We start from the raw sequence: 22340 nt of genomic DNA on the forward strand, positions 1-22340 counted from the left end.
ATTTTCGAAGCAGCCTCGAAGTCTTTGAGAGCTTCAGGTAAGGATTTCAAAAAGCATGCCCACAAGAGGCTGCATCTTTCGGCTCTTGACTATAATAATTTGAAGCTCGGAAAAAATATCGAGTTTTTTCATCCCAGATCCGGGGCTGTCTTGAGGGTTCGCCCCCTCACTCACAAAACTTCCATCCAGTCGGGGACTCTCCATGATGTTATGTCATGGGAAGCAGAAGTTCCCAGTTCCCTTCCTTTGCCGAAATTCGCCTGTCAAAGGAAGCACCGGTTGATTGTCATTTGAAAGCCGAGTTTGGTTCGGCTGAAGAAGAGTTGGCTAAAGAGGATTGCTTTCTCCAAACAGGTAAGAAGACACGCCTTTCATCAGACACTTCCTATGCCAGTAAGATCTCTATAGTCCAATTTAAATTTGAAGCAGTTAGGACGCATTCGAGGGAGCAGGTCCGCCAGAAAGACCACCGTTTCTTTGCTCGTGGCCAAGTGCCTCGGGCCACTAATAGTTTGAAGAAAAGAGCTTCGATCTCTATCACCCGTTCATCTTTTTCTTGCAGGTACACTAGGATTTCTAATGCAGTTAGGAAGACTAAGAGGTGCGAAGATTATCCGTTTCAGTTCGACGAGTACTATCCACCTTTCAAGAAATGTCGTCATGGTGTTTCTCTCTAGTCTACATCACAGTTTAGTTTGAGTAGTTGGATGTCGAGTAGTTTAGCGTGTTTCCGTGCCCGCCCTTTTGAAAATGGGTAACATGTAACTGAATATCATTATTGTTGTCAAAAAAAAAAAAAAAAACTCGGAACCTCAATCATATCACCCTACACCTCTCTCTTTCCTTTACTTCACCTCTTCAAATTTTCACACTGTCTTCAACCTTGTCTCATCATCTTGTTCTTGCACTCAATGTTTCAAAATTATTGATAAAGTTGCAATCTTTCTGGGAATTATATACAAATTCCTAAGTTTTAATTGACTGTGGTAAATATATGGTAAATGGTAAATTAAGAGTATGGGTAGGAAGAAACAGAAACCTCGGCGCGCTGGATTCATCCTACAAAATGAAAGCATTGATCTTTCTGGTAAAATTCTTGAAAACCCAGTTCATAATCCTGTCCCTGAATGTGAATTAACCTCAGATAATCCCTTTTTTGTTCATGTTCATCAAACTAATTGGGTGGAAATTACTATTCATAGAGATATATCTGAAATTGTGCTTACTAATTTAAGTATTACTGATGAGTTTATTGGGGTTGAATTGAATGATGATGAATTTAGCTTTAGGTTTAGATTATGCAATGTTGTTGAACATTTGGGTAGGATGAAGTTGGGTCATTGGCCTGTTATTTCATCAGATAATGTTTATCTGGAATGTTTGAAGAAAAGGGTAGTTGATGAAGTTGAAATCTGTGATGTGGTGTTTGCTGGGCAGTTTGATGGGACTGATGAGGGTGTTTCTGGGTTAGCTCATCTAGTTAGTTTGAAATTCTTGACATTAAGGCCAGTTTTGAGTGTTAGGTTATCTAAGGATGTTTCCTCGGTTCGATTTAGGGTGGAAATACTTCAGTCTGCATTTGATGCATGTGAGTCACTGCTTGATAATGTTAGGCAGCCATGGAAGAAGAGCATGATGAGTGTTATGGCTTGGGTTAGGCCTGAGGTCACCACTTCTGAGGTTAGATATGGGTTTCATTTGTCGCTTGAAATGGATATTTATTTGGTTGGAGAAGGAGATGATGGTGGTTCTACAGCTTCCAAGTTCGATGTCAGTAGATTCTATGAAGCCATTAAGCGATCAAAGTGAGTAGAGTTTCTGCTCTTTTCAGTGATGTATTAATTTGGCAAATATCTGTGCTTTAGTTGATTATTTATTACTATGTTAGGCTTATGTTTTGTATTCATTTCTTTGTAGAGATTGTCCAATGCTTAGTATTGAGTTGCTTGACTTGATTACTGAGCTTAGACCATATCAGCGACGTGCTGCTTATTGGATGGTTTCGCGTGAGAAACGTGCTTTGCAGGACTCGGCCATGGTGGAGCAAGATGTTTCCTGTTCTCCTCTATGCGTGGTTGTGAATTTCCTTGAGTCGAGTTCCAGAATGTTCTACAACCCATTTAGGTATATTCTGAAAACATTTGCATGAGCTATAAAAGAAGGAATTTTTCTCTTACTTCAAGTGTAAAAGGTGTAGGATTAAGAAAGGTAATTCAGTGATTCAGTTGGCATGGAAGTGGGTAGAATATTGGTATTTCAGAAGTTAACGCATTTACCATACAAAGGTCTCATGCAAAAGAATCACGCACATATATTGATTCTGCATGTCCTTGCATGTAGCAGGTTATAGAAGCATATCAAATTACTTGTTCACTTTACTCTCATTAAAATGTTTCCTTGTATAATTATTATCTTGTTAATCTCTTGCCCAAGAATTTATGTGACAACTCATGTTCCTTTCTTCGCATAGTTTGTTTTTTGTTTTTCGTCTGCTTGTCTCTTTATTGTGCATCTGCTTGGCTTCCACGGGCCTTTTTCCGGATTGGAAAGAATTCTCAATATTGTAACTTGACAAAGCCACTTTTCTGGCTTCGTTAGGTCTGTTTGTGAAGTGGATGAAAGTTTGGGAAATAGAGGTATATGTATATAAAGTGTGTATGTATTGTGAAAGTGTTTGGATGCTTCTACGAAAATTTTCCAGTTCTGTCGGGGCACCACCCATAGTAGGCCGTACATTTTAAAAACCTCACATAGACAGGTAGAGTCAACCACACTGTTGTCCACCGGACTTCATTTAAAAAGATCCAAGTTATATGTAGAGAATGGATGGAAAGATGTGAGATTCAATATTCACAGACAACAACCATAGCCAACCGCTAACTGATCTACAAGGTTTGGTCGGGCGAACACCTTATTGCCTCAAAGGCTTTCACCCGTGACGTGGTAAGGTATTTCAAATGTAGGTAGCCTTACCCCTAAGTTTGTTTCAGATGATTCATAATTAAAATTACGTCCAGTTTGCGATAAGCGACTTTACTTTACAAAAATAAGAAGCGCATATCGTTTAGTGAACCATTGTGCTTTGCCGAATAATAGTAAATCTTTGGCAGCTCTAGAAATGGAAAATATTCAATAATTGAAGACACTGTTATGGCCTGTATGGTTATTTCATTTTCAATTCAAGATTTGGGTCAAATTCATTGTGTTTGGCAATCCAAAGAACATAGATTTGTATTTGGCTCAAATCCAATCAAATTCCTATCCTTCATAAATCTTGCTAAAACAAAATGACACCTCGATACCTGACATTTGGAAATACAGTCAAGCTTCAACTTTGATCAATGGCTTCTATTCCTAGTCCTTCCTCAAATATGTTTCCCTCATTCCCCTTTGAAGTCAAATATGCAAACTACACACTCATTTTTTTCCTCCTGAGCAGTTTGGTGTCTTACATATGGGGTTTGAGTATGCTAATTGCTGTGCAAAGTATGAATGTTGGATTTGTTTTTTCATCAATATAATAAATTTGAAATCCAAATTCTGAATTCTGTGTGTTTCCCAAACAGGAAATTTGAAATTGAATCTCCAATATCAGTTTCCAAAATTTTATTCCATACTTTGAAATCAAATGCATGTTCCCAAATGCTATCTTAAGGAAATTTGAAATCCAATAACACTACCCCAATCTCTCGAGAGTTTCCGCAAATTGTGGGCTAAGGAGGTTGCATGTACACTGAAAACTACGTATATTATCCACAAATTTAATGTGAAAAATTAGCTATCAGATAAAATGAGATTTTTTTACCTTCCACATTCTTAACTCGTCCTATTATTTCTTTTTGCCAGTGGGTCTGTCTCCTTGTATCAGGACATCCCCTCTTCATATGTCTCTGGTGGTATCCTTGCCGGTGAGCATCTCTTCTTTAAATTTTGGCCTTGTTCTTATGAACATATATACCATCACCTGGGTGGTGTTCAATGAAAACGGCCTATCTAGGGGTACTATGAAATGTAGCTGATAAGGCCAAATAATATTCTAATTTTACGTAGCATCTATTGATTTGACTTTTGTTGGATATTAGGAAATTGTTTTAGAATTTCCTTTGCTTGATATTAGGAAATTGTTATTACAGACTCCTTTTTCGCATCAAATGCGAAAACTTTCTTTGGTTTGGGTGTTTGGCGTACCTGTCTCTTAACCTATCATTGGTTTCTCGATATATACATAGACTACAACGTAAATTTTGTCATGTGATTTGAGCAACTTTTTCGTATTATCAGTTTAAAAATGTTGCAACTATTGTATATTGGGATAACATATGGCTCAAAGTTGGCATTGTTTGACTACTTAAGTCAAATGAAGACAATATAAGGGGTTGGAAGGAGTGTAAGGTTGGCAAATGGTCTGTAAAGAGGTGGTACCCAAGCAGTCACTATTCACGAGTTCCATTCAAAAGCGCTGCGTCTGTGCAAATCTTAGTTGCCTAACCCCCTCAGTATCATTTAATTGTAGATCTAACATGTTTGAAGTATCATTTTTCTTTTAGGTTAACCTGCTTTGACTACTATCCTTTCTAAATATTGCAGATGAGATGGGCTTGGGGAAGACTGTTGAGCTTCTTGCATGTGTTCTTGCTCACCGTAAGTCGTCATCTGAGGACTCCAGTTCTTCTGAAAGCACGTCAGATAGTTGCCTACTAGAGAAAATCAGCCTTAAAAGAGTGAAAAGAGAACGTGTTGAATGTATTTGTGGGGCCCTCACGGAAAGCTACAGATATAAAGGATTGTGGGTTCAGTGTGATGTCTGTGATGCATGGCAGCATGCAGAGTGTGTTGGTTATTCACCTAGAAAAAAGCTTAAAGGAGCTCGTAACGGGCAGCAGCTTGACCGCAGAAAACAGAAGAAAAGTGCTGACCACATAATTATGATGGAAGGTGAACATGTCTGCCAACTATGTTCCGAGCTGATGCAAGCCACTGGATCTGCAGTTGAGTCTGGAGCAACTCTTATTGTGTGTCCTGCACCTATACTGCCTCAGTGGCATGCTGAAATACTTCGGTATAAATTTTTAGCTATGTTCTACCCTTAATCGTTTTGACTTTTGCTTTAGCATCTACATTAAGCTGGTGACCAATTGAGAGAGCTAAGGGAGGCAGAGAGGTGGGGAGAGTGGAGCTTCTTTACTTTGACACTTCAGCTTGAGTGGAGCTTCTTTACTTTGACACTTCAGCTTGACTGCGTGTTGAGTATCGAAGACCCCAGAATACTAACATGTCAGATACTTCAACACATCATTTTACGCCAAAAACATCGGACATTTTGACCCGTGTCCAACACTTGCAGCTGAGTCGAAGTAACATAGGATTGGAGTGAGAAGAGAAAGTGAAAGTACGGGGAAGGGCTTAAGATTTTCAAGAGTCAATCAAAAGCTATCCTATTACAACATCATAAAGTGCTGACATATTCCGCCCAATATTTTTTTCATTATGTATTCTATTTTGGCAATACGTCCGAATCCACCTCACTTTGTGATCGTGATACTTGTAGTGCCAGATTTTGGGAGCTCTCTTCTTTGATTTCTTACTAGTCATTCAGCTATCTACATATCTTTTCCGTCTTTCATTAGTGTTTTTGCGGTAGTTTTTCTACAAAATGCATCTGATAATAATTTTAGTTGACTTAACGTATGTTTGCTACCTTTAATTTATTGTTTAACCAATTTTGATTATTTTGCACTTAGTCACACAAAGCCAGGCTCCTTAAAAACTTGTGTCTACGAGGGTGTGAGGGACATTTCTCTAGGGAATTCTCCTGCCATGGATATCAATGAACTTGCATCTGCTGATATTGTGCTGACAACATACGACGTACTAAAAGATGATCTTTCTCATGACTCAGAGAGGCATGAAGGTGACCGTCGCTTAATGAGATATGAAAAAAGGTTTTGCTCATATTTCTCTAATTCTCAAATTCTTTTCTATTAGTATTGATATTATTGCAGCTTGAACTACTTGCTTTCATTTTTCCTTACCATGATATGATAACTTTTTTGCTCTGGACTGATGATGGTTATCCATTAATTTTGAAGAAAAATATATAAAAGCGATAATTTGTTTCCACCCTCGGTACTATTTCTTCATTCCCTGCTTTTATAATGGGCTTCCTATAGATTTTTTGGCAGATTTTTAGATAATCTTTTGCTTAATAATTTTCGTGTCTATTTCTGTTCCCCTTCCTGCGTGAAAAGGTCATTTAAGGGTGCTTTTGAAAACTTAGTTTTAAAAAGCGGGCATGGGCGCGCTTAAGCCCTAGGCTCAGACGCTCAGTTAGGCACTACTCTAAGCGCCTCTGTGAACCCTTTACATAAGGGGGGTTAAGCCTCTGTGAACAGTTTACTAATTCATTATTGTTTTTTCTTATTGTTTTTTTGTCTTTTTCTTTTAATGTCCTTCCTTTACCACATTATCTATAGGTTTTACTCCTTGACATGTTAGAGCTCTTTAAGAATGCGAAAAGGGAATTGTCACACAAATTTTTATTTTGGAAATACAAATTTGTCTGCAAAAACGCTTTGCCTCGTGTCTACGAGGCACATCCCTTTGACTAGGACCGTGCTAATTTCTACTAATATTTGGAGGGCATACAGTTACCGTTAGCATTACTTCTATTCCTCAAATGAGGCTCCCACTCGACTAGGGGTAATTGATGGGGTATATGATTGGTAGCCTTGTCTTTAGAACGATTTTACCTTAATTTGTGGCAGGCTGACAGAGCACCTCACAATTGAAGCTAAACGGGTCACTTACCATGGTCAAATGGCCATTAATGAAAAGAAAGGTGCCACTAACTAAAAGGATGGGTGTCAACGTTAAAATGGTCTCGTAAATTAAGGATCACTACCTAAAAAAGTGACTAATAATATATGAAGGGCTCTCTTTAATCTATGTAAAGTGGCCTTGCAGCAAATTACAGTAAGACGATTTTACATAAGACAGCGTGTATGAAATAAGAATTGCTTCCCAAGTATAATAATGGTAAAGGGTTCATTCTTAGAGAACCTTGGTTGGAAAGGTAGCTGAATGACCCAGGTATTGAAAGATAACTAGATTAGAATTCGACAATAATTGGGTGATTCGCTTGATTTATTTTGTTGTTATCTGAGGCTGAAGACATTCTTTCTGGTGGTTGGGGCTGTTGGGTGTTCTCCTTGAATAGGTCTTCAAGTAAAGGAAGTATTTTGTTATCCTCTTAAAGGGGATATGTTTTTTGTTTGCATCAATTCATTACATATATTTCGGATGTGTAGATGTCACGGATGGTATAATGTGGGTCAAAGTTTAGATTAGGCTGGTAGCGACTTTATTTTAAGTATATACAGAATTCTCCATACCATTTTATAATTGCGCACTCTTCACATCTTTACAGGTACCCTGTGGTTCCTACCCTTCTAACTCGAATATCTTGGTGGAGAGTTTGCTTAGACGAGGCTCAAATGGTGGAGAGTAATGTTGCTCCTGCAACAGAGATGGCATTACGTCTGCACACAAGGCATCGTTGGTGTATAACTGGGACTCCTGTACAAAGAAAGTTGGATGATTTATACTATCTTCTCAGATTCCTTAAAGCAAGTCCATTTGACGTGTTTAGGCGGTGGACAGAAGTTATAAGAGAGCCATATGAGGTACTGTTTTCAATGCATATTTTATGAAGTTAGATGGTTGAAGTATGTTGCTTAAATATTGATCATGTGATTACTTTACAATTTATTGATATAAATTAGGGTTGTTGGCTCGAGAATTTCTACAACATCCTTGGATAATTTCTCAATGGGAGTCGGGAGGAGAAAGGGAGAGAGTGAGTGCATGTGAGCTTACCGTCATGTGTAAATTATTTAAAACATCCAAAAAGTAACTCTTATATGTTATTGAACTAAAAAAAATTTGCTTAAAGGCTCATGCCTAAAGAAGGGTAGGAGGGAGTGGAGGGAGGTGTACGTTGCCTTATCCCAATGTTGTAGAGAGGCTATTTCTGGATGAGCCGTAGTGAATATAGTAGTGTTACATATTAATATGGATTTATATGTCCCCTGGATATTACTTGAAAAATTGCTATTGGTGTATTACCGTCTCCTTTGTATCTTTTGACTTTGTTCTTGCTGTTATTAGCCCCATACCATTTTGTTCGTATGGGAAGTAGCCTTTATCAATTTTACTTGCATTATCTGACGATGTTTAATATTTTGTTTGCCTATCTGACCCCTTTACCTTCTGCAGCGCAGGGATATAGCATCTGTTGCATTCACGCATCAGTTATTCAGACAACTGATGTGGCGTTCCTCAAAATCACACGTTGCTGATGAGCTTCAGCTTCCTGCACAGGAGGAACATGTCTCTTGGCTTTCTTTCTCTAAAGTTGAGGAGCACTTCTACCAGAGGCAACATGAATCTTGTGTGGATGTTGCTCATGAAGTTGTTAGAAGATTCAAAAATGATATTCTGAACACTAAAGACCCAGGTCATGGAATTTTCTGAACCTCTATCTTAGTTTGAAAAAGTTTGCTTAGCTCAAGGTCACTAAGGTAGTAGCCAGTAGCCAAAATGCATTGGGGTTTTCTTAGATGCTTTCTGCAGAAGGCATAGCTAGCAGCAGACACTACTATGCATTATGCAATTACCATGTTTTTTCTTCGAGTTCTTTTATTAATCCCGTCCTTTTGCCCCATTATACCTGGCATTATTTGTGTACATGTTAAACCTCCTCAAAATCCAGAATAGAGCATTGCCTCAGGGCGCGTTGTGCCTTTTGAAAACTTAGACCTAATGCATAACTTAAGCGGTCATACATCTGTTTCTGAGGAGAGAGGTAGTATAATGACTGATGCTGAGGTCTCATCGCTTTTTCAGGTTCCAAATTTTCTGATTCCATGCCCGATCCTTTTATCACCCATTTGGAGGCAGAGAAGCTTCTGAACTCACTTCTGAAACTTCGTCAAGCATGTTGTCATCCTCAAGTAGGAGGATCTGGGCTTCGCTCTCTCCAACACTCTCCCTTGACCATGGAAGAAGTGTTATCGGTGCACTTTCTGCAACTAAACTAGTTATACTTGGGAAAATTGACTTGTTATCTGTGAATTTTTGACAGAGGTTCTTTCATCTAATAGGTTCTTATAAGTAAGACGAAACTGGAGGGAGAGGAAGCGTTAAGGAAAGTTGTTTCCTCATTGAATGGGCTTGCAGGAATAGCTATACTTCGAGGCGAACCAACTAATGCAGCATCTTTATACAAAGAAGGGTTAGCGTTAGCGGAAGAACATTCTGAAGATTTCCGTTTAGACCCTTTGTTAAATATTCATATACATCATAATCTTGCTGAGATTCTTAAATCAGCTTCAAATTCTTTGTCCATGAAATCATTATTGAAAGGACAATTAAGTGGAATTTTTGAGCACACACTTTTCCAAATGACTGATACCAGTGAATCTGGTGCCCTCATGAAGAACGAGCTGAAAGAGCAGAAAGTTTGCGATATAGAGCCTCAAACTATACATGTTGAAAATTTGATTAGAATTTGTGGTAGTATGAAGCACAAGTACTTGTCTGCATTCTATGCAAGGTTGTCCCTCGCTCAAGAGGAGTTCCAGAAGTCATATACTCAGGTGACCTATTCAGCTTTCAGTTTGTAATGAGAAACCCTAGTTATGCATTTTTCATTGACTACTTCCTGCTTATCCTCTGTTCTACATCCCTAATCCACAAGAATCATGCTATGACATTTCTAACTAGAACTTTTCGGAAACTTGAACCTGGTAATTTTTATGAACATTTGTACCCTTAATATCCCATTTCCCATTGAGTGTCAAAGACTCAGTATTGTTTGGTTTTGGATTATGATTTAGTAAAATCAAAGTGACCTAGTAAACTGTCTCCATACTCTTGGTTTTGTGAAGTAACAGTCAGTAGAGATGCGATTTATGACGCTATATTCATTATGGCTCACCCATAAATAGTTTCTATGTGTTCAACTTCCTCTGCTTATACTTTAGAGATTGTGTATGAATATATAGTGTAATTGTACTCGTGAGAAGTACAAGTTTTCTCTTCTGATTATTGTTGGGTTTTTTAACTCTTGGTTGCCAAAGGTATGTGAGTCGTTGAGTGATGAGAATTTCAAGAATGGAGTATGGTGGCTGGAAGCTCTTGGACATATTGAGCACAATAGAGAAGCTTCAAGGGAGTTGTCGCAGAAGATTGAAGATGCAGTTTTGCCAAACAAGACCATCTCCAAAGCATCGCGAATTGCTTCACGGTCAGTAATAGGCTGTTATTTTGTGTTGTCTAAATGTTGCTGCATGCCTGCATTAGAATGTTAATGCTAATTCCTGCGTGTAACATCTAGTCTCAAGCCTTTTACACTTTTAGGATTTGTATTATCTTTGACATCTGAGCTTCAATGGTTATCGTGACTCGTGATCCTTGTTACTGCTTCGAATCCGATTATATTGCCCTCATCGAACTTTGAAGGTCAGATGATGTTGACTTTGACCGGTGGTAATGTCCCATGATAGACAATAGTTAGAAGTTATTCACAATTACAACAACATTACCCCAATGCCTCAATGGCTCCCGCAAATTGCGGGGTGAGGTGGGGTCAGATGTAAGCAGTCTTACACTTCCGTTAGCAACACAAAGAGATTGTTTTCGAATGACCTTGATGAAAAATACGTCGAGAAATGCATCGAAGGACTGCTACATGACAGAAAGAAGAGCAGCACTTAGTGAGCCATTTGGCTTTATTTCATCATAATCCAAAACCAAAGAGTATAAAATCTTTGGCGCAATTATAATTGTTCACAGTTATAACTTGAAAAATAGTTGTTTTGGAATCAAACATGACAAATTTTACATTGTATATTAACTTACATTTGGAGAACTTAATGGTCACAGTTGACACTGGTTGACCATCAAAGCCAACCAAGGACATTAAATTTGGGATGGAAGTCTAATATGAATACTTGCTTTCATGAGATCCTTGTTAGCATATAGCTGTTTCAAGATTATTATGTATCCCATGATTTGTAAGCTATGTTACTTTGACTCCTCACTTTTAGGATCGTAACCGTGTCAGATATGACACAACATAGATATGGGTATGGATTCTCTCTCTGACACTTATTAGTCCGACACTTCTCATAGGAGAGCTGAATTACTGAGGCTTGCACCTCGAAAGTAGAGGAAGGGAGGTATATGGCATTTTAGTATTATATTCATGATTTTAAGTCTTCTTTTCAGTATACTCAAAAAAATTGGAATATTTCCAATTTAGAAGTGTATTTTTTGCCTTGAAAACGTGTCTCCTCACCCATATCCTCATTTTAGGATACCCCCCTCCTCCTCCTCCTCCTGTCTCAAAATTTTAGTCATGTTGGCGTCAGACCCTTGGATATTTACGTACTCAAGTCCGACTTCCCAAGCCAGAGTAACATAGTATGAGGGTCTACAAATGTTGAAGGAACATGAGTAGCATAATGTTTATTACGTGAGGGTGTTCTGATGAGATCCTACTTTTCTTTCCTTTTCAATGCTTTCTTATTCACGTAAATAATTCAAAAAAATTTCTTCCTGCTTTATTCTGGTTGAAATGATAGCCAATTATTAGCTTACAGTTATTACTAGTGACTTGAATGTTTCATTTATCAGGGAAAGTTATTTTATTCTTCATATCTTTTAATCAATCTCTTTGATCTCCTTTCAGATTCCAGTCTATTAGTTCACTTAAATACTATATTCAAACGGGCATGGATTTATTAGAAGCTTCTCGTAAAAAGGTATTAGATAATCTGCTGGAAATTGATCAGCGGATGGAGAACCCAAGAGATGAAGATATTGCATGCGTACGAGACTGTTCGGGTTGCTTTCTCAACAGGGATGGTCCTTTATGTGTTCACTGTGAACTGAATAAATCATTCCAGGTCTGTCTTACACTTCTCTAATGTTTTTGAGAATGCATTTCTGCTCGTGGCGAATTTCCTAATTTGTTATACCTTTGATGTCATAGGCTTATGAGGCTAGGCTCTTTCTCAAACAACGCAACGATGGAGGAGTTATAGAGTCTGCTGAGGAGGCATTAGAGCTACAAAAAAGAAACATAGAAAGGAATACTTTCATGTCAAATCTACAACAGAATTCGACAGTGTCTGGTAAAAGGGATGTTGGGAAAATGCTAGTGGTGAGCCGCCGCCCCCCCCCCTCTCCCCGCGACCTCGACAAAATACACACCAAAAGACATTTACAAATAGTGCCCACTTTGCATTCCTTGCCACTTTCCAATGAAGGCAAAGTGTGACATTTACAAATAGTGCCCCCGACAGAATTCGACAGTGTCTGGTAAAAGGGAAATGTTATGTTGAATTCCTTGCCACTTTCCAATGAAGGCAAAATCTCGCTATTTTTTGGCTTTGAAATACTCTGGAATAAAGTAAAATGACTCGCTAAATTGTGTGCCTTCTTATATAGTGTAGCCATCATTTGATACATATCTGTGCACGATTATCATTCCAGGCGATCCGATATAGCCTCCTTGTTCTCTAATCTCTATGGGCGGGGGTAAAGACTGTGTATATCCTCCCGCTCCTTACCCAACTACAGGCAAGAGCCTTGGAGGCATTGGCTAATATTGTATACCTGCCTTGCCATGTATGCTTCATGTAATTTTTTGGTTACTTTTATATGGTGATGCTCTGCTTGTCTGATTTTTAAAGGTCGTGAGATAGTTTAGGGATGTAAGCTCAATATAATAGACATTCTCTGGAGCAGTGTAATTCCTGAGAATGTACCTTTTCTGGATGTTCGGTTGTGATTTATCATTTCCTCCTAAAAATCCTCTATCGTAACCCAAAAGGCTCTTCGCGTCCATCCTAGAGACCCAGACCCTGAGGGAATTAAGGATCTGAATTAATGGGCCAATGTTGTGGGTAATTGGAAAGCTTTCTTTTGCTTTCCTTCCATGTCTTTCTTGATTCCACCCCTTTCTCTTCACTTTACCATACAGTCCCTAAGATCAGTTAAGTTCTCTCTAGTAGTCAATACTCCTTCCCTTCAAATTCAAACACTTGGGTCCCACTTTCTCGTGAGAGAAAATTTGAATTTATTGGGTTTTGGATTTGAAGAGAGGAAGTATTTGTGTAGGCAACATGAGAATTTTAAATTTAAGGCCAATCATGAGGAATGTGGTCTGAACACCTTCTTGGTTTCTGGTTCTATGATTTTCCTCCTCGTTGTTCTTTCATCCTTTCTATGCCATTTTTATTTTCTAGCGGATAAAATATTATAGATAAATTTGTGTAATTTGATCTGTTCATACTACATGTCTACATCACAGTACATCTTGCTCATGAATTTTTCTTTATATGTTTCTTAGGTTTCAAGATCCCCCTCTGAGCTGGAAATAATCCTAGGTGTTATAAGGAGCTATTTTAAAGCGCAATTAGGAAGACAAGGTGTAGCCGAAGCAAACAGTCACCTAGTTCTTCTTGAGGTATGACTACTTAATTGCTGGCATCTACTCAACCATTTTGCCTTTCTTAATAATTGATTTTTGTTCCAACCTTTGAAGGCAATTCAAGTCAATTAAGTTTGTGTCAATTACCCTGGCACTCTCTCTTGATTGTTTTTTTTTGTTTTTTGGGCTTTAGAATCACGCGCAATTAGTTTTTTGTGGTTTTCATCATACTAGTGCAATTATGTATCTTCACTTTAATTTTTTTTTTTTTTTTTTTTTAATATAGATAACATCCCTAGTTATCATGATTATGTTTTTAATAACTATTTCATGTAAATTCTTTTTCTGAATTCTTGTATTTTTTTTTTAAACAAAGACATTATACATTTTTTGTGACTCCCTTGGCTCTATTTTGTGATTGTTCCTATGGTAATTATTTAATCTCAATGGTTTAGGGAATGAGGAAGGAATATGCTCATGCACGATCACTGGCTACTGTTCAAGCTCAGCTTCTTCTTGCACATGATGAAATTAAGATGGCAACTTCAAGGCTACGGTTAAAGGAGAATGATGAGGATAAAAGCATTGATGCTTTAAGCCTTGAAGAGCTTGATGTTGCTAGCATTGAAAATTCTAGTGAAAAATTTATATCTTTGGCAACTTTATCACGGATAAGAGGAAAACTTCGATATTTGCAGGTACGCTTTTGTTATTTATAATATTTTTTAGCTTACAGAATACAGAGTGTGTCTGAATTTTTAAACCACCATGATGGTTCAGTCGATCATGCCAAATGGTATTGTCTGTCTTTATGAACTTATATGCGTTTCTTGTTGTTTACTAGTTTGAAATGTGGATGCTAATGTCTTTCTGTCATGACCAATCTCTTATTTGTAATCTTTGGTGTATTACAGTTAGTTGTCTTCTACCCCGTATATTCTATTTTATAATTTACTCCTCATGCAACATTTTTATTTTTTTTTTATTTTTATCTGAAGCAATTTGTATCCATGCAAATCTTTCACAAGAGTTCTGCAACAATATATTTTTGTAGCATATTCTAATTTTGAACCTCTCTTTCTTTACAGGGTCTTGTAATATCAAAACATAAAACAAATTTATCGAGTGAGGCAGCTGTTCCACTGGACTCTCTCGAGAAGAATGAAATTAGTGTCAAAACGGCAGTGGACATGTGTCCTATATGTCAGGAAACTCTCCAAAATCAAAGGATGGTCTTTCAGTGTGGCCATGTAACTTGCTGCAAATGTGAGTTCCCTAATATAATGATTGTAGTATTACATGGCGATAGAGCTTCAAAATGTCAATACTTTGATGGCAATATCTTTTTTTTTCCCTTTCTAAATCTGACATTATGCATTAAACAAATCTATATACTGCTATTAAATGTCAGTTAAGCCTTGTTCTCCCAACCGGTGGTTGGCATTATAATTGATATGCCTCATAATGTGGTCTACATAGCCTTCAAACATTTACAGACAACGGCAGATCTTCACTCATGTGAGCAGGCTGCTGATCTCGGCCCAATCGCATTGTTCAAATGCTTTGGGCGAAAAGCCCTATTGTATTCCACTAATTAACTGCAGTTTTGGTAATGTGCGGAAAACGATATCAGCTGCTTTTGTGGGCCTTGTGGCACATGGGTTATGCGACCTTGGAGTTTTCGCATTGATCTTTAGCTGTTATCTATTATCAGAAATCTAGAGGTGTTGTCTTATTGGACATGTACTAAAAATATAGTTTTATAATTGTAAATAGTAATTCTAGAATTAGACGGTTTAATCATATGATTATCATAAAATTGAACACCCAATGGGTATTTTGTAGTTGTGACTTTGAGATAAGTTCCTAGTGGGTTTATGGGTAATGGAGTGAATATTTCACTTGGCCGGTCTCACATTATAGTATGTAAGACCGTCTCACATTATATTAATGTAAGACCATCTTGCAGGAGACGAACTATTATCAAATGTCCACCTACTGGTATACCAACAATTCTTGTCCTATATCATTTCAGTTTGATATTAGGTAAAAAAATACTAGGAGGCGACAATTTATCCAATATTTTCAACTTAAGCTAGTGGTATCTATTTTGTTGCCAAGTCCTTGTAATACTATACTATTATATATCTTATTATCTTAGCCAGATGACTTTACATTCATAAAGTACCATAAATTATACTCCGTACTAAGTTTTATTGGTTTGCGACAATGGCCCCCCTAAAAACACGATCAAGATCCGCCACTATTTAGAGAGTGATCAATGCGGTGCTGCGCCTAGGCTTGTTACTGTTGGCCAGGCTTTTTTTATGTTCAAAGAATACAAATTTATTTTTCGCACCCCAATTTTATGCAACTCTATTTAGATTTGAGAAATTGCTTTGAGAAATCGACCGTCTCTTTGACTTCTGGTTGTGGGACATTTATTTAAGTTTATTGGTGCAGGTTTGTTTGCAATCAGTGAGAGGAATGTGGGTCACAGTAAAAACCAACAAGATAACTGGGTAATCTGCCCAACGTGCCGACAACGTTCCGATTACGAAAGTATCGCTTTTGCTGATGATAGTCCGAATATATCTCAAATTGTTAGAGATGAAAACCTTGAGGCTTCTGTATCCGTTCGAGGATCTTACGGGACAAAGGTAATGATCCATGTGGATTATTTTTTATTAATAGTGCCACTCTTTTTCATTTTCTGCCTAGAGTCAGTGGCAACCACTATCTGTTAAAGATGTAAGTGGTAATTTTTTGTGTAGATCGAGGCCATCACAAGGAGGATCCTTTGGATAAAATCAACAGATCAGAAGGCTAAAGTTCTGGTTTTCTCAAGTTGGAATGATGTTCTTGATGTGCTGGAGCATGCGTTTGTTGCAAATGAAATTAGCTATGTTCGGATGAAAGGTGGAAGGTATAATGTCCGATTCAAATTTTTTGGTCTATTTGGCATATTATTACACAATTTTTGTAAACACTCTCTCTTTGGTTGAAAAAACACAATGGCAGAGCTGTGATTATCTTTCCGACCCCCCTTAACCAGCCATGGGCGGAAGCCTTTTAAACCACTGGGGTTGTTGACTTCTTTTTGTTATAGTTGAATTAATCTGTTGAATGAGATAACTTCGAAAGGTTGGGTGACTTAGGTTACCATTTGTCCCATTATAGTCTCCTTTAGCTTTTATAATCAGTTTTGACTCTTATTTAAGTACAATATACAATAGTTACAACTTGTTAACAAAGATTATACTCCATCCTTTAGTTCAGCTGTTATGGGAAAGTTTAGAGTTTGCATACCACCCAACCTCCTGAAACCCGTCTTCTGATGTCCATATCAAGTTGTCAATCAACAAGTGAGCGATGTTTGTATGCAGGAGAAGATCACAAACTGCACTCAGCATTTTCAAAGGAGAGGACAAGTTTGTGCAAGTGTTACTTTTGTTAGTTCAGCATGGAGCCAATGGGCTAAACCTCCTGGAAGCACAGCATGTTGTTCTTGTTGAGCCTCTACTCAATCCAGCTGTTGAAGCTCAAGCTATCAGTCGCGTCCACCGCATTGGCCAGACTAAGGAAACCCTCATTCATCGCTTTATGGTGTGTCCTATTTCTTGTTGGCTCCTAATGAAAATTGTCCATATTCCATTACTTTCTCCGTCCATGATTTAACAAACGAGTTCCGTTTGCACAAGATTTAGGACTACACTAAGATGTGGATGAAAATGCAAGTTGAGTAAATTTGAGACGTCATAAATCATAATTACCAGAAATAACACACGAAATAGGGAAGATAAAAGTGAATTTTAATTTATGGACATAAAAAGTAGGGTGGTGCTCATTCATGTACGAGTTTTACTCTTTCATGGACGTGAATGACCAATTTACCCTTCTCATTTCAACACACATACATTCAATTGCAACTTACTCCCTTCATCCCTTCATCCCTAAGTCCCTAACCACCTCACTGCCGCCACCAGTCCACAACCCAGCCACCGCCCTTCCCCCACCCATCACCACCACGTCCTCCCTTCGCACGATCCCTCCGCAACCACCACTCTTATTTATATTACCCGCTGAATCGATGCACTCTTATTTATATTTCCCGCAACCACCAGTCCCTAAACCATCTACACTTCATATTATCATAAAGTAGGAGTCAATTGATGATACAATTTTCCTGATAGGTCATCCAAAAAACATTGATCTCGTGCTTTACACCAGGAGACGGTTCAATACATCAAATCTCCTCGCCTCACTTTAGACATGATATTAAATTGTTGATCTCACAGTAAAGGGTGCAAATTGTGGTTGATGCATTATTCGACCATTTGGAATCATTAGTTGAGCAATATGTGCAGTAAGATCAATTATAAAGTAATTTGATTTAGATTTGATTAATTTTTGTTTGGTACAATCCGATTTGATTAACTTTGAGGGCATGAGAGAAAGAGATTGTTTTTCCCCTCTTAGAACACAAGGGTAAGTGTGGAAAAATAATGGCAAAAAGTCTATGAAAGAGTAAATTTTGTACATGAATGAGCAACAACGAAAAAGTCGATAATTTTGTTTTCCTTTCTATGTGGCACCAAGAACATGGTTTCCAAGCCCTTTCCTCTCTTTCTGTCTTTTGAAATGGCATGCTGCATTTCCATTTTTCATCTCTCATTTCCTCCGCCGGACAGGTGAAGGACACAGTAGAAGAAAGCCTTTACAAACTAAACAAGAGCAGAAATTCCAGCTCATTCATCAGTGGCAACAAAAAGAATCAAGATCAACCTGTTTTAACTGTTAAAGATGTCGAATCCCTTTTTGCTGCTGTGCCTCCTACAAGCCCCGGTGATTGGGAAAAACAAACCGCAAGTTTAACAAACAATGACGCACAACTCAGAAATACGACCAACAGCAATGCCCAAACCGAAAGTTTAACACATTTGCCGCCTTCAGTGGCTGCTGCAATAGCTGCAGAAAGAAGATTAGGCCAATCTAGAACATGACTTCTATATCTTGTTATTCAGGGCCCTTTTGTCTTAGGTTATCCCTAAATTTCAGAAGGGAAGCATATTGGCAACGTTGTTTCCCTCTGAATTTGTTGTAAAATGTAGTAATAGGTTCAATTGATTTATACGACTTTTCGTGGCGGAAGAGGATAAAAGTCCGTCCAGGTAAAGGAAACTAATTTAGCAAAAGTGAACCACAGCTTGGTTTATTGCCAATATACCTAGAAAATGTTCTAAGACACTAAAAGTTGTGGAGTACTGGAACTTAACAATGTTTTTTTTTTGTTTATGCCCTTGAACTATTACATATAATGTAAACCAGACAGCGGAAGAACCCACAGATGATTTTGTGGATTTTTGGATGGTTGACGGCCTTCTGCTCCGTCAGTTCGTCTATACTAGTCTTTGAATTTTCTTCATTGTTTTCTCAAAGTCAAATGAAGGCAAGAGCGCGAGCTAGCTACAATACTTGCGGTCTGGTAATTCTTCGGTTTAGGTGAGTAGTCCGTTTCATACCAACCTGGATAACTATAAGGTGACAATTTATTTTCTTAGTTGTACCCTTTCTTTTTGTGGAAAATAACTGACTAGCAATAACTCATAGCTACGGTTTCAGAATATCGCAACTTTTTCTGTCTAATTGACTATTTATTTTTCAGGTTATCTAATTCGTAATACGACCAATTCGAATTCGTAATACCAATATGTAATTTTCCCAAACATGAGCTTAATTCGATTAAATAATAAACAAACACCATAATTCGATGTAATTTGAATTCGTAATTCGTAATTCGTAATTCGTGTGAATTAATTTGCAATTCGCAGCCTGGTTGAGCGAATTCGGTAACCTTGATATTTTTATGAGATCTTCAATTTGAAAAAACAATGATTGTTTTTTGCTTATAGTCAAAACTCAGAAGTTATGGTTAGTCGAAACTTGTACATCCTCCACACATCTATTTTCATCCTATTTGCTTTATTGCGGTCTCCAAGACGGCACTTTGACCGTATTTTTCGACGTCTATATGTTACTTTTTTTCTTGAAATTTTTTTTCGTGAAAGATGTCCTGAAAATAAGTGTAAATATTTTTATTTTCCAACTTATTTACGATGAAAGTTCGAAAACTTTGACCTCCCAAAAGCAAATGGGGTGAAAATAGGTGTGTAAGGGAATACATAATAAGCATTGACTAATCAGAGATCTCACTTACTAATCAGAGATCTCAGTTACAAGTTCCGAAAGCAATGATTTTTCTTTCGAAGGTTGTCTTTACGAGATTATTAGTTTAGAAATTTTCTTTTTCCGTTTTCCGAAATGACCCGACCCACCCCATCCCGGTCTTATCCGATCCGAAATCCGCAGACTCAAGATGATGTAATACCCGCCCTGTTAGGGACCCGTTGACTGACCCTTTGACCATGAGAGGCCCTTAGTGGAGATGGAAGAGAGAGTTATATCACATTCTTTATCGAATACTCGACCAAGTAAGGGTCACTCGGCCGAATAACGTTGGTATTCGACCGAGTACGCGTTCTGACAACGTGATAATATAAAAGACGTAGGCTACGACGTAATTCATTTCCACAATACATTTTCATCTTTTCCTAAACCTAATGTCCTATCTTTCCCAATTCTCTCATCGCACCACCCAATCATGAGGTAACCTTGAACACTAATCCGGAAAGGGAGATAACTTATGCATGGAGTCATCGAGTCGGATCGTCGCCGCCATCGGCATCTTTTTGTCCTTCAAGGTAAGTTTGTCGATATTTGTGTATCATTAGTTTATCCAAATAGTGTAGTAATAGGACATAATCATGGTTGTAGGGTAAGATGCGGATTCGTGCTTGGCGTGGCAAATGATTGATGCATTTCTATGGAATAGCGAAAAGGTAGGGTTTCCCTACTAAGTTTCTATTCATGTTTGTTGCCTGATTCTGCTATGTGATTATCTTTGTTTTGGGTACCTTGGTGAGTGGTTTCAGTTACAGTATTGAGATGGTGACAATGATGTTGTTGTAACACCCCCTCATACCAAGGTACCTTATCAAGGACTACCCTAGCATGAGAGGCTGTTACCATCTCGGTTGCCCGATGTTAGTATATCAAAAGCAACAATCCAAAACAACTTTATTAAAGTATAAAGAGTTTAACGATTACATAATCTCAGACCAACTCAAAATAAAAGTGTAAGGAACTCAATACAACTGAAATCAAAGACAGCTAAACTCGTAACAGCGGAAGCTAGACTCGGAAGTGATGGCTCCCCATGACTGCCCCATAGCTAAACATTTGCATTACCTGTCATAATCTGCTCACCATCCCCGAATGGATCACAGCAGATTTTACAAAACAACAACACGGGGTCAGTACCGTTCAATCAAGATAAGACAAACAAATAATGTAACCGGCTGATCATCCTCCATAGTAACTGACTACACACCGAAGTGCATAGCCCTGCCGGATTACCCATCGCAACAGGTAATCCACTCCGCTGGTGGGGGACCGCAGCCCATCCCCACCAAGTCCAGCTCATCAACGAGCGACTATCAATCCCTGTCCCTTAATGTGCACATCCCCTCCCGTGACGGGTTCCACGGAGGGCGAACTAGGGTGTGAAGCCACTCCCGCAAGTGACTCCACCACAATCAATACACACATCACAGTACCACAACATCCCAGCTGTCACAACACCACCACCGTCACCACACAACCACATCATCACCGTCACCACACACCCATACTCCGATGATCAGCAGATAACAACAATTACAATACAAACACAATCTTAAATCAATTAACAGTAACTGAGTAGGGAAACCCTACCTTTTCGCAATCCGCTTACGCTGAAATCAACCATACAAATGCATAACAAATACCACATCGTCACCTACAACAAGAATCACATAATTCCAATCACTAACTGCAAAACCCCATTTCCCCCAATTCATGATTAAAGGCAAACCCTAGAATTAATCATCAACGATCATGGGAATAAAGACTTACCGACGAAAGGATGAAGGATTGAATGCGATTGCTAAGATAGTCCACACATACATAGAGGAGAGATTGAAAGTGATTAGAGCGTCGTACGTTTGATTAGGTTTTGTAAAATGATGTTTAGAAACTGATTATCGAAATTATATAACCTCTAATTACTCCCGAATCAAACCGCTGAAATATCACTCGCGGGCCGGATACTCGGTCGAGTATAGAGTATAGTCGGCCGAGTATCCTCGACTCGGTCGAGTATTCATTATACTCGGCCGAGTGTTCCTCGGCAGTAGCCAAACAGACTACACGACACACACTACTCAACCGAGTAGGCCATACTCGGTCGAGTACCAGCCTATAAAATCCGTAGTATTACAGTCTTCCCCCCTTAAAAAGAACTTCGTCCCCGAAGTTCCAACCCAACCTATAAAACCTGAACACCTAACACTAAGTCCACCAACCACGCTTACTTTCACAACACGGCTCACGATAACATCTCAACTGCAACATAGCCTCCTAATACTGACTCCATAATATTAATGAATAACCACAATATAATGTTGCCAACTCTGTCTCACTTCTATAACACCCACTAGCAACTCAACTACCAAGACAATCCACCGAACAAGATCAACCATCAAGACGAATGTTACATTCAACCACCCTTAAAACGAACTTCGTCCTCAAAGTTTACTCACACTCGTAAACATCATACTACTACAAGCACTGCCATTAACTGTAATGAAATCAATCATAACACGAATCCATTCCTTACTCTACACCAACACTCTAACTTCCAATTGTACCATAACATGTATAACCATCAAACTCTCTTTCTCGC

General features: G+C 38.4%; 1 protein-coding gene across 1 annotated transcript; it reads left to right on the forward strand.

The window, feature by feature from the left end:
- Positions 1-752: 752 nt before the first annotated feature.
- LOC141611745 (uncharacterized) lies at positions 753-18923 on the forward strand. The gene is made up of 19 exons (XM_074430357.1): positions 753-1805; positions 1918-2124; positions 3847-3908; positions 4588-5059; positions 5742-5942; positions 7427-7682; positions 8275-8515; positions 8905-9074; positions 9162-9656; positions 10140-10306; positions 11753-11969; positions 12056-12226; positions 13418-13534; positions 13954-14196; positions 14587-14764; positions 15962-16158; positions 16273-16424; positions 16885-17104; positions 18190-18923. Exons 1-19 carry the CDS (start codon positions 1018-1020, stop codon positions 18499-18501), a joined length of 4866 nt encoding a protein of 1621 aa, XP_074286458.1. The 5' UTR covers positions 753-1017; the 3' UTR covers positions 18502-18923.
- Positions 18924-22340: the final 3417 nt, after the last annotated feature.

Source organism: Silene latifolia, chromosome 11, assembly GCF_048544455.1.
Source record: "Silene latifolia isolate original U9 population chromosome 11, ASM4854445v1, whole genome shotgun sequence".
Classification (NCBI taxonomy): Eukaryota; Viridiplantae; Streptophyta; class Magnoliopsida; order Caryophyllales; family Caryophyllaceae; genus Silene; species Silene latifolia.